Here is a 12,790-nt window from a genome sequence, read left to right as displayed (position 1 = left end):
TCATGGGATCACATACACTGAGCTGAATGTGGAGCCTGCTTGGGAATCTCTCTTTTCTCCTCTCTCTCTACCCCCCCCCCACCCCTGCTTGTGTGTTCTCTCTCTCTCAAAATAAATAATAAATAAATAAATCCAGGAATTCCACTTCTTAATATATACCCCAAAAAACTGAAAGCGGGGATTCAAAAAGATATCTGTAGACCAATGTTTATAACAGACTTATTACAAAAGCCAAAATATGGAAACAACTCAAATGCTGGATCAATGGATAAACAAAATGAACACTGGGTGTTGTATGGAAACCAATTTGACAATAAATTTCATATTTAAAAAAATAATGTTTATCATTTGAAAATTTAAAAAAAAGGTGCATATACATACAATATAATAGTATTCATCTTTAAAAATATTGCATACTACAAGTTGTAGCCGGATGAACCTTGAGAACATCCTAGATGAAATAAACCAGATGCAAAAGGATGCATACTGCCTGATTCCACCTTTATTAGTTACCTAGAATAGATTCATCAACAGAAAGTAGAATAGTGGTTACCAAGGGCTGGGAGAAGAGGCTAATTGGTGAGTTATTGTTTAATGCATATAGAATTTCAGTTTGGAATGATGAAACAGTTCTGGAGATGGATGGGGTGATGGATACATAACAATGTGAATGTACTCAATGCTGCTGAATTGTACACTTGAAAATGGTTAAAATGGTAAATTTAGGTTATGTGTTTTTATGAAAGAAAGAAAGGAAAGAAAAAAAGAAAGAAAGAAAAGAAAGAAGGAAAGAAAGAAAGAAAGAAAGAAAGAAAGAAAGAAAGAAAGAAAGAGAAAGAAAGAAAACAACTCTCACTAGTTGGATGAGGAGAGAGAGGTAGCAGTATGAAAACAGAGGCCACTTGAAGAATCTTGTAATTTTTGGTGGTAAATAATGGTGCCCTTAACAAAGAGGTGTCAGAAGAAATAAGAATTTGCATTCAAGGTAAAATTGGAGCTAAGTTGTGATAGTGGGTTCGATACAGATGATGAGGAAAAAGCACAGTAAAGGGTAATTCTGTATTTTTGGTTTAAACAGCAGTGTGACAGCAGTCTGGGCATGAGGGCAATGTCAGGGTTAGAGGGTCCAACTGGTCTTTCATCAGCACATGAATGGTATTTTAAGGATTAATTTTAGAAGAGATAACCAAGGAAAGTGTAGATACAGTTGACCAGCAACATCAAGGCTATAATAAGGAAAGTGCTGAGAAAGAATTAATGAAGAAAGGGAGGTCTCTGGCAAAGAGTTTCAGTGTTTTTTGGGTTTTTTTTTTGTTTTTTTAACTGTAAAACTGAATGACCGTAAATGAAATATTCTAGCATGGAAATCAGAATATTAATTGGACTGGGCAGATTGGACTGTGGAAGGCTATTTTGTATTGGCAATTAGAGAAGCCCTTGGAGTTAGGAGTGAGTGTTATACCCAGAACATATGCAACCATAGTACGGTGTGCTTTCATGATGTAAAATGGGATGGTTTGTTTGCATAAAAACTGCACTCAGTTACTGTAGTTTAGATATGTTTTCAGATGGTCTACCGTCTCATTTTGAAATGTGAATAGGTCTCCTAGGATTTCTCTGGATACAGAGAGGCAGCTGGGTCTCTTTCATGTCTAAGAGGCAGCCTAGAATTACAGAGAGAGCCAAGCATGGGTATCAGTCAGATCTCTGAATACTGATTATTCCTCTCAAATTGCTGAATCCTTGGGGAAGTTATTTAATCATTCTAGGGTGTTATTCTGTAATTTATAAAACAGAGATAATAGTGCTATACTCACAGACTTGTTATGAGGGATAAAGATAATTTGTATAAATTGTCTGGTACATAGTGGGCAGTAAAGGAATGGTTGCTGTTCTTATCAGTGTTGGGAGTGGGAGTCAAATTTCAATGTGACCAAAAAATTCCATGGAGCAAAGTGATAAAAGGCACACTTTGAGAACAAATCACGAATGGCTTGGAAGTCATTCTTAGGAATTTGTTCTATAGGACTTGAGTAACTTCAGTATTGTATGACAGGAAGGAAGAGCTTGAGGATTGTCACAGTCAGAATATAATATATAGATATTGATAAACTGTCTTCTCATCCCTTTAGGGAGAGTAAGTAGATCACATTGGAGAGTATTTAAGGAAGTAGCTTCATTTTTAAGGATAGAGTAGTTTCTATCAGATCAGTGATTTCCACACTTTTGATAGCATATTTCCATCAATGTACTTTTTTTTTAAACATTTACCCTCTCTTATTTATAATTCTATTCAGGAACTGATGTACTAAACCTGAATATGTTATGAAATATACTCAAAATAGAAACATGAAGATGAGCTAAGGATGTCATAAAATTTAAAAATATTTTTTGTTTTACTTATTAATTGTATTTACATTGTTTCACTCTTATGAGGACTATCATTATTATCTTGGACGATCATTATCATTATTATCTTGGACAATTCCGTGACTGATTATGCCTCATTATTTTAAAAATATTGATTTACAATACTTTGAAATACAGCAATCTCAAGACCCATTTAAAATTACCATGGCCAAAAAAGATACCTCACAAGGAAACGCACACGCAACTGAAAAGTCACATCATTATCTGGTTACAACTCATGAGCCACATTTTGTAATCAGACCCATCAATTATGCAGAAGTTTTTTTAGTAAAATTCTGACAGTGAATCTCCCTCTTCCCTGATGTCTATCAGTTGTTCCTGAAAACTAATGAGGTGTTACATTTTCATATTTTTAACAAACGGGCTTACACCTCATTAAAATTATTCTATTTTAGCAGATTATTTTACAGGTGGAAAACTCTGTTGCTGGAATTTTAAAGTAGGAAATTAAGACAGAGATTTTGTTTTGCTTTAAGAGGGAGTATTAGTAGGTAAAGTATTTATATTTTTTTGAGCTCAAAGTCATGTTATAAGGGGAACATTTCTAAACACGCATCTTTAACATACTTTTTACATGGCATACCTTTCTTTCAAATCAGTCTTATATTGCTAAAACATCACTTTTATCTTAATGAGACAGATGACTCTCAATGTACCTATTGAGTAGCATACTACTTGCAGCTACTTCTCTTTCCCTAAAAAGACAACACTATTGTCTTTTTGTAAAAGAAATACATAATTATTTAAGTTGGACAACTCTCTAAAATAGTTTTTCATAAGACAACAAGGAAACATATATATGGTACAGAATATTTTCTTGGTCATTCCCCACCTTATCACAAGGTATTATACAATTTCTACTTTTAAGATGATATAATCCATAAATCCATTTCATCTGTCACAGAAAAAATAATGGTATGTTGTAATGTGCTAGGATCAAGCTAACTATTGAAAGTGAAACCATTAGCCCATCCACACTGTGGAACTCTACCTCCTCCCTCAGGACACCCAATGGAACATCGGTGACAAATGAATGTCCAAGTGAGGGAGTGAGGGCCCCAGTATCACTCTGAACATTAAATAAAAGTGAAGTTTATTTCTTGCAATTTTATAGGTAGGTGTGTCCACGCAGGAATGTGTGGATCCGCATATTGTATAAAATGGTCTGGCATTTTGAGTTCATGGGACATTTCATACTCCTACTTTGAAGACCCTGAGATTAATCTCCTCATCGGTTTTTGGTATTGGTGAGATTGAATCTGCCCCCAGAAAATAAAGGCGAGTTGAGTTGATCATCTACCTGACTCAGGCTCAAGTACATGCCTTTTAGATAATTCACAGAATGCACTTGCTCAACACTTGATCCAACTAGTGTAAAGAAGCACAGATTTGAGGAGAATTTTATGCTATTTAGATTTGTGAGGTGATTTTGATACAAAGTAGAATCATGTTAATGGTTACTATAAGTACTTTTTTGGTAATTATTTCTGTCCGCCTAAGAAACTGGGGATGGTAAGGTGATATAATGCCTTGCTGTTGTTCATTGTTGGTTCAGTTTTGTCTTTTTGAGTATTTTAGGTCTTGTTTTGTCAGTGTGTATGTGTGTGTGCATGCACATTATATATCCATCTTTAAAAATGTAAAACACACTTAGGAAAAACCATGAAAGACACATAAGGAGACGGGTATATCATAGTACTCCAGCTTTTCGGTACAATGGCTAGGATATGATGGGAATCCCAATTAAAAACTACTGTTTTGTTTTGTTTGTGTTTTTTGTTTGTTCTTAGTTTGGTGGGTTTTTTGTTTTCGTTTTTATTTGTTTGTTTGATTACTGCAGCTCAGCCATTACTATTTGAGGGGATTTGTTTCCATAGCTACTAAGTAGGAAGTGTAGTTCATTCACTCTTACGTGGAATGGAAAATCTCTCCCTAGCCTTTATATCCTAAGTTTTTCATTTCTGTCATATATTAGAGAATTTCATGTTACGGTGAAATACATGGTTATCATGATCATTATAATTTTACTAATGGCCCAGCTGTTTTCCATCTCCTTGTCCAAGTGACAGTTGTCTCTTGATTGCTAAGATGTTCAATGGCGTAACTTTTGGTCCTTCCACTGTTTGATTTCCATTTAAGAAGCCATTTAAATAGACAGTAAAAATCTAAAGGAATTGAATTCTATATGTGCAATTTCATACACTGATTCATTCTTGGTAAGGAAGAGATGATGATTTAGAACCCATTTAGATTTTTGAATGAACAGAAAGGCTAATTTCTGCCTCATTAACTTATCCTATGAATTTTCAATTCGACCAATTCTGAATGACTACTCCCACATCAGTTTAGGTTTTTGGTTAATAGGTAGTTATAATTCATATTTATAGCCACTTTTCACACTAGAAAATTTCACCCCTAAATTCTGCCCATCTTTATAACTGTTAAATATATGCTATTTTAGAGGAAAATGTCCTTAAGCCTTTGTTAACTCTGTGGATCATACCACAAAATAGGGGATGACTCTTTTTAGTTGTTTATTTTAGTTAATAACAGAATTTAACAGATATGTTTAGAAGCCTCATACTGGAAAACATGAAATAATTTAAAATATTGAAAATTTAATTATTAAAAAATCATTCCTTCAGTTCATTTTATTTAAAAAGTCAGTTAATTTTATCAGGACAGATGTTAACTATTGCATATTTAAATATTTTTGTTAGTAAATACGTTAAAATTTAACATGAATTCAATAATTTAAAAAATTCACATCCCAAAATGATAAAAATACATAATTATATAAATTGAAGTGACTATTATTAAATAAATACCATAAAATACTTTAAATACCGTAAATAAAATATTCTCACCTTTGCCCTTTTCCTACCTTACTGAGTTCCATAATTTTGATCACTGGGTACATGGACCTTGCATTTGACCATCCCACAAATGAGCTGACATGAGCTATACCAAAAAAACTGGCTCAATCATAAATAGACGTTGTGGTCTAGCAAAGTGATTTTTCAAATTAAATAAAATTTAAACCCTACCTCCTGTTTCTTTACCTCCAATAATTTCTGTAATTTCTAAGATAGATCCCTTCCTGCCCTAATAAATTCATTAGGTTAATCATTTTAAAAAATTTTGGAAGGATATCTAAGCATCATTTCAAGACATTCTCTCTATATGTCCGGTCCTGCCAGTGATGGAATTTTAATATGGTTCTTGCATTTGTGATTCACCTGAGTAAATGAATAGGAACATCTTAATTGTATATTAAGGCATCGATAACTTTATTAACTTTAACAACTGGATGAAAATTTACTTCTCATAAGTTTAGTACTGGTCTGAAATAAAAATATATACTCTAAAAATCCTCTGTTTAGGCGTGCCTGGGTGACTCAGTTGGTTAAGCGTCTGACTCTTAGTTTTAGCTCAGGTCATGAACTCATGGTTCATGAGTTCAGGTCCCGCACTGGGCTCCATGCTGGAAGTGAGGGGGCTACCTAGGATTCTCTCTCTCCCCCTTTTCCTGTGCCCCTCCTCTGCTCTCTCTGTCTCTCAAAATAAATAAACTTAAAATAAATTTAAAAGTAATATATTAAAAAAATATAAATAAATAAATAAATAAATAAATAAATAAATAAATATCCTCTGTTTATATTTGCCATTAGTCATGAGAACTGCTAAGGGCTCCTTTTTGTTGTTGGTTATCATCTTTAATGATACCACACTGATATGTGGGTACTGACAGTGGAGTTGATTAATACAGATATTCCCAGTATGGTTACATGGAATATTAGTGACAAAGATATTCTTTCTTTTTTTTTTTTTTTTTTTTTTAAATTTTTTTTTTCAACGTTTATTTATTTTTGGGACAGAGAGAGACAGAGCATGAACGGGGGAGGGGCAGAGAGAGAGGGAGACACAGAATCGGAAACAGGCTCCAGGCTCTGAGCCATCAGCCCAGAGCCCGATGCGGGGCTCGAACTCCCGGACCGCGAGATCGTGACCTGGCTGAAGTCGGACGCTTAACCGACTGCGCCACCCAGGCGCCCCAAGATATTCTTTCTTAATGGATTTAATAAACTTTATGGGCCTGCTACTCCTATTTATACAACAGTCTGGTAAAGACAATATCTTTTGGCCCAGAATTTCATATTTAAATGTTTACCTTTTTTTGCTTGATAAGTCTCTTGCTCTACAGAGAACAGCACTCTTCTGGTTGCTCCTCCATTTGAGTAATTAAGTGCAGGAAATTGGTTGTGTCTCCAAGATAGCAAGATAATTTGAATATGTTAGTAACAGAGGGAAGGTAATTCAAGGTTAGACTTTTTGCTGCATTTGAGGTTCTGTGGTTATTTGTTCTGGTGATAATGACAGGCTAACTCTCAGACAGTAAAAGAAGTCAGATTTTGCCTCCAAAGAAACTTGTTTCTTGATGGTTTTCCAGTGCTCTCAAATGCACGTGTCAATCCACTAAGCAAAAGAAAACAAACTAAAAGCAAATTGTCTTTCCTCACAACTCTGACTACTTACATCTCACCTGCGTTTCTGTCTTGCCTCATTCCAAGGATGAATCTTAACCTGAGCGGGAGCAATTTCAAGAACTCAGAGCAATTAGTAAGCATAAAATAATAATATGATGGACTGAGCAAGAGATATGCTGATGGCTTTATGTATTATCAATCCTCATATCAAACCTCAAATTCAGCATCATTTCCCCCAAATGCATACATTAGGAAATTATTCCTTAACTCTCCATTATGTGCAATTGAGAGCATTGAAAAAAATATCAAGAGATAAGCCATCTCAGGAGGCAAATGTATTTCCTATCATCCGGGAGAAATATTTTAAAACAACATCTAAAACCAGGATATAGTCCATGAGGATGGAGTCTGTGTGTATAGTTTTTAAGGGATAGTATGTAACTTCAGATATTACTTTGCATATTTAACTTTCTATCAAATAAAATATTGTAAGTTTGTAATTTAGTAGGAAAAAAAAGAGAAAGGTTTTCCTGTATGTCACTTATGTCAAACTTCAATTGTTAAAATTTCCTGCTTATTACTCTAGAATGAGCACCACATCTAGAATGATGCGGTGCTAAGGCTACCACCTTGCTCTATTTATATGAACAAAAGGGTTTTGTTCTATAGAAATAGGATAAGGTTACTTATACCAGAGGATCCTGTATTCTATGATGATTATGGACCAGTGTTTGAATCTGATCCTCACTGTTTGTACCTGATCTTCATTCACTGGTAATTTAAGAGTCAGTGTTTACAAAGCACTATAGATTTTGGCCATCATGGTTTCTACCACTGATGCTGACTGCATGGTCCACCTTGTATTTGGTCAGTTTTATATCACCATGTTGCCCAACTTCGTCTCCTCCAAGGAGCATTAGCATCTTACTTGGTACAGATTTTTTTCTCTATCATACCAAACATGATCAGATCCTCAGAATTCTGTGGACAGCTTAAAGGAAATAGTATAAGACCAAACCTAACTCAAGAGACTGTACTCTGCGTGATTAAAAGATTATTTAAGCAAGTATTTGTTTTCACCTGCAGTTTCCATATTGAGTATTATGAACATAAAGAAACACTGTGAATCAAATTAATACTGTAAGTCATTGTAGGTATAATTACTTGCTTTTTATATCCACCTAGAGTAAAATTGTCCACAGCAGTTTTAATAAGAAATGCTACTGAAGGCTTGCTGGTTTCATACTCTAACATGACACCAATATGCTTGATTTTCCACTGTTTTGTGGAAGGATGGATTGCAGGTTTCCATTGAGAATTATTCCTGGTCAATTAAAAAAAAATTAATGTTTCTATTATTTTTGAGAGAGAGAGAGAGAGAGAGAGAGAGAGAGAGAGAGAGAGACATGGCATGAGTGGGGGAGGGGCAGAGAGAGAGGGAGATAAAGAGTCTGAAGCAGGCTCCAGGCTCTGAGCTGTCAGTACAGAGGCCAACTCAGGGCTCGAACCCATGAACAATGAAATCATGACCTGAGCCAAAGTCAAACGCTTAACCCACTGAGCCACCCAGGCACCCCCTGGTCAATTCTTGATGATGTCAGAGAAGATTTCTTGATTAACAAATGAAAATGATACATGTATATTGCTGTTAATGATGGTAAACTCAATGACATTGAGTTATCAAACAAAAAAAATAAATAAACTTTGACTATAAAATGGTGGGTCCCATAGATTTTCTGATATCTTACAATTAAAAAGAATTATTCACTTCTCAGTCATTTAGAAAAACTGACTTTCGTGATAAATGACATAATATAAAAGAATTTGAAGAAAAGTCACAATTTTTTTTATTATTCTAACTCATTTGTTTGAGAGGTAAGGCATAAATCAATACGTATTTTTATAACATGATATTTTTCTCATTATCCATTTCAAATTTATATATTTTTATAGTTTTTCTATTTCTATATAAATCATAGGGTTTATTATTAACAGTTTTCTTTTTGCTATCGCCATAAACGTGGTTGTCAGTAGCTTAGCACCCATGAGTAACCTAGCAACAAGTCAGCTTTCTAGCAAGTAAGAAATAAATGCAAACAAAGTATTATGGAAAAAAGCAGTTCAGTTTCAGAATATTAGTACATGTATACTGTTAACAATCAAGATGAAATCTTCTAATTTGGGGGAAATTGTGTGACAATAGGTATTGAGTTTTCTAGTAAATAATACAATGCCAGTGAAATCTTGTCTCCTTCATTCAGAAAAAAAAAAATGGAATCTATTTCAGACTGCAATACTGTTGACTAGGTAACTGAATATATGTGTCTTCCCTGGAAGCCTATTCATTACAGATTAGATGAGAGGAGTGTCTTGGCATGTTTTCACTATGTGGTAGATGAGTTTACTAGATGGAGTTTCAACAATAAACCTTCCTGACAGTGATGTATTGTTAATCTCTTAAATAGGTTTAGAATAAATGTTTTATTTTATTTTGAAAGGATTGTGCTTATAGTACTGAACTTTTGGAGGGATCTTTTTCTTGGAAATACTAAAACATTCCACCTTGTGTTTCACATGCTGAGACTTTGGTATATTTAATATCAGTTTATTTTGGTGAAATTTAACTTATATAATTACTGTTTATTTTCACTGACAAAATAGCTCTCCTGTGTTTAGTTGTCAGGTCATAAAGGAAGTATATCAGGTATTGGAGAAAAGCTGTAGCTTTATAGGATCATCATTTGCATGATGAATAGACCCAGGTAGGGAGGGAAATACATACTGGTGAATACCTTCCATTAAATAGCACAGCTTCTATTCTGTGCCACAGGCAGAATTACTTGGCCTTTCTCAATCTGACGGGCAGTTCACTGCACTTCAAGAAATCTTAGTGCCCCATGGAAGATTTAGGTAAGGGACAGAAGGATAGGATATGAGCTGAACATATGATTGTGCATTTAAAATGAATGCATAGAATTGTAGAACTAGAAAGCATCTTCTCTCTGGCGAAGATTACTTTTCCCCAAATCCCTCAAGTTTTAGGTTATTTTTAAAATATAACCTTAAATGACTGAATTGTTTGTTACTATAATCACAATTGGGATATGAGCTCAACTCTGGCCTCTTTCCCTCAGTAGCCACACAAATCTCTCTTCTTTGGGGAAGAGGAGAATAAAAATCATGAGATCCTTAAAGAGAGGGCCAAACCAGATGGTCTGACTTCATCTATATGTGAGACCTTTGGTCACTTACATTATTTGGATTGAAGTGAGTCACCTTAAATAAAGGAAAGAATATTCTTTACATGAGAAACATTTACCTACCCTTGAAGACATCTGACTACATTGAATAGATCAGTTGCATGAATTTATACCCAAAATGTCTTGACAGAATAATATGGTCTATATTGATGATGCTACTCATGATGGCTGTGGTCCTTGGTCAGTTGTTCAGAAAAGTGACATTTTAGACGTGACATATGCACATTAACTTCCCCTTCCAGCATAGATGTTCACTGGGGTCATGTTGTTGAAAAAATATCATCCTTTATTTTGGGAAGTTGAATTCCTAGAGGGCAGAGGTGATCTTATTTTTTATCCAGTGTGTAGTATAGTTCCTTATAAGCAATAAGCTTTAAACAGATGATTATTTTTTTGTAGATGTGTTAGAAAGACCCATTACAGTCACTGAAAGTATATTAAAACAAACTACAAAATATGTGCTAGAAAGTGATGAAACACTTAAATAATATATGCCCTTGTAGAGGAAATAAAGCTTAAGGATCCACTAGGGACATAACTTAATTACCATAAAATATTGTTACATTGTGAAGTTGATCTAAAAGGAACTGTACTTGTTGTTGCAGGTTTGGTTACAAAAGTACGGCTACCTTCCACCAACTGACCCCAGAATGTCGGTGCTGCGCTCTGCGGAGACCATGCAGGCCGCCTTAGCTGCCATGCAGCAGTTCTATGGCATTAACATGACAGGAAAAGTGGACAGAAACACAATTGAGTAAGTAATGGCATCCACACTCTCACTTTTTTTGGTCCTTGAGCCAAACTAGTCGGATAAAGTTTAAGTGAATTCCACCAACCACGAGTGTAGCAATTTGTCTCATGTCTCTTTTCCTTGGAATTTGAACTGTGTTAACTCTACTCCCCTATGATGTCAGGTTTGTCAAAGCCCAATTTACTCGCCTGACTTTTGCAACACAGTTTCAAAATAGGGGGGAAGAAAGTAAAAAAACAATGAGAGTCAAAGTCAATGTACAGTTGAAGCCATTACAAGAGCTACAGGCACTATTGTGTTGGAACCAGCTTGTACTGTTGATGAGGACTTATTGTACACATCTCTTCCCTGTTAAGTAACATCATCTCAGTAGCTTGAAATTGACCAAAGTAGAAATATTGACACTAAGGTAAATGGGAAACAATAACAAATAAGGGCTTTTTTGGAGGAAGAGGGGTAAGGGTGTCAGAGAACCAGTTAACAGTTTATTAGCTTCCTATCAGTGGCAATTCTCTCTACATGAGTTAAATCAAGGAGAGGTTTACTGCAAGTCTTTTCCTTTAGTTTTTTACTAGCAAATGGCTTGTTTTTAACTCCTTAATGGGATTTGTTATTTTATTGACTGAGTCATCAGTCATTTGTTAATTTATTTATCCAACCAATAACTCATTAGTGGGCATTTCATAGGTGAAAGAGGCATATAGAGATTCAGAAGACAGACTCTCTTATTCAGAGGAACTTCAAGTTAACTGTGTAGCTAGACATAACCACAAATTATCTTACCACAGGTACACTGTGAGTTCTGTAACATTATGAAACAGCATTATTGTTTTTTGGACAGCAAAGGAGGAAGTGATTAATTCTTTCAGTGCAGGGAAGAATCATTTGTGTTTATTGAGTCCTTGATACTCACAAAGTAAATCTACTTCATCATTTAATATGATCATCATACATCAGCCCTCCACAGTAGGGAAGACAAGGATATATTTTTTTTCTCTCTCTACTTTTTCAAATAAGGAAACAGAAAGTCAAAGGCTAGGTGAAATCCAGAGTAGTTACAGAATCCAGACCTTTTAATGTTTGGTTGGAGGGCTTTCTACTATTCCATGCTGTGGACCTTGAGAAATGACACATTTATTTTTCTTTTTAAACCTTAAATACCTGAAATGTCTGTGCTCAGGTATGTATAATTTTCACATATTAAACTAATTAAATATATGATTTAAAAATTATTTTGGCCTTCTAATACTTACATCATTATATTAGTCATACTATTTCTATTTCATCAAGACCAGGAAAGCACATAATAAAAGGCTTGAAGATTAAATGTCAAAGCAGTTTGGAAAAATAAATGTCTTACCTCTGCTAGCATTTTAAGAGATACATAAATATTAACTTTGGTATACATCTGGGAAAATAGAACCAAGAATTAATGTAGTGCATTCTGTAAGAATGAGAATCTTGCTATCAATATTGGGAATAGACTTGGATATTTTGAACCTGCTGCCCTCTGTTCATTGCAATTCTCCCTTAATAGTGTCCTAAATAAATACAGATTTAAATTAATTTTAATTAAAGTTGTAAATTAATTTTCAATATAGCCTATTATATTAATAAGCAAAACCAGCAAATCCTGCATTTTATTGCTGTGTATAGTAGAGAATTCCATTTACATTATACTTTTAATCCCAACATTTTACAAAGTGCCCTGGACAGCTTTTTTGCTCCCTCACGCAGGGCTGTTGTCTTCTGATCCACTTTCCTGGAATGGATGACACAGTTTTTAAAAACACAATAAATTGATGGGACACCTGGGTGGTTCAGTCATTTAAGCCTCAGACTCTTGGTTTCACTCAGGTCAT

The 12,790-nt window shown here is 34.7% G+C and overlaps 1 protein-coding gene across 2 annotated transcripts in view; it reads left to right on the top strand.

Moving 5' to 3' along the window:
• MMP16 (matrix metallopeptidase 16) overlaps positions 1 to 12,790 on the top strand; it is a 309,833-nt gene that overhangs the window by 131,187 nt on the left and 165,856 nt on the right. For both annotated transcript variants that reach the window (XM_043601324.1, XM_043601323.1), the window contains exon 2: positions 10,783 to 10,931. In XM_043601324.1, coding sequence (XP_043457259.1) covers positions 10,783 to 10,931 — 149 coding nt within the window. The remainder of the gene's footprint in view (positions 1 to 10,782; positions 10,932 to 12,790) is intronic.

Source organism: Prionailurus bengalensis, chromosome F2 (assembly GCF_016509475.1).
Source record: "Prionailurus bengalensis isolate Pbe53 chromosome F2, Fcat_Pben_1.1_paternal_pri, whole genome shotgun sequence".
NCBI classification, from domain to species: Eukaryota; Metazoa; Chordata; class Mammalia; order Carnivora; family Felidae; genus Prionailurus; species Prionailurus bengalensis.
Note: the sequence above shows the minus strand (reverse complement) of the source record. Positions and strands in the feature narration are given on the sequence as shown.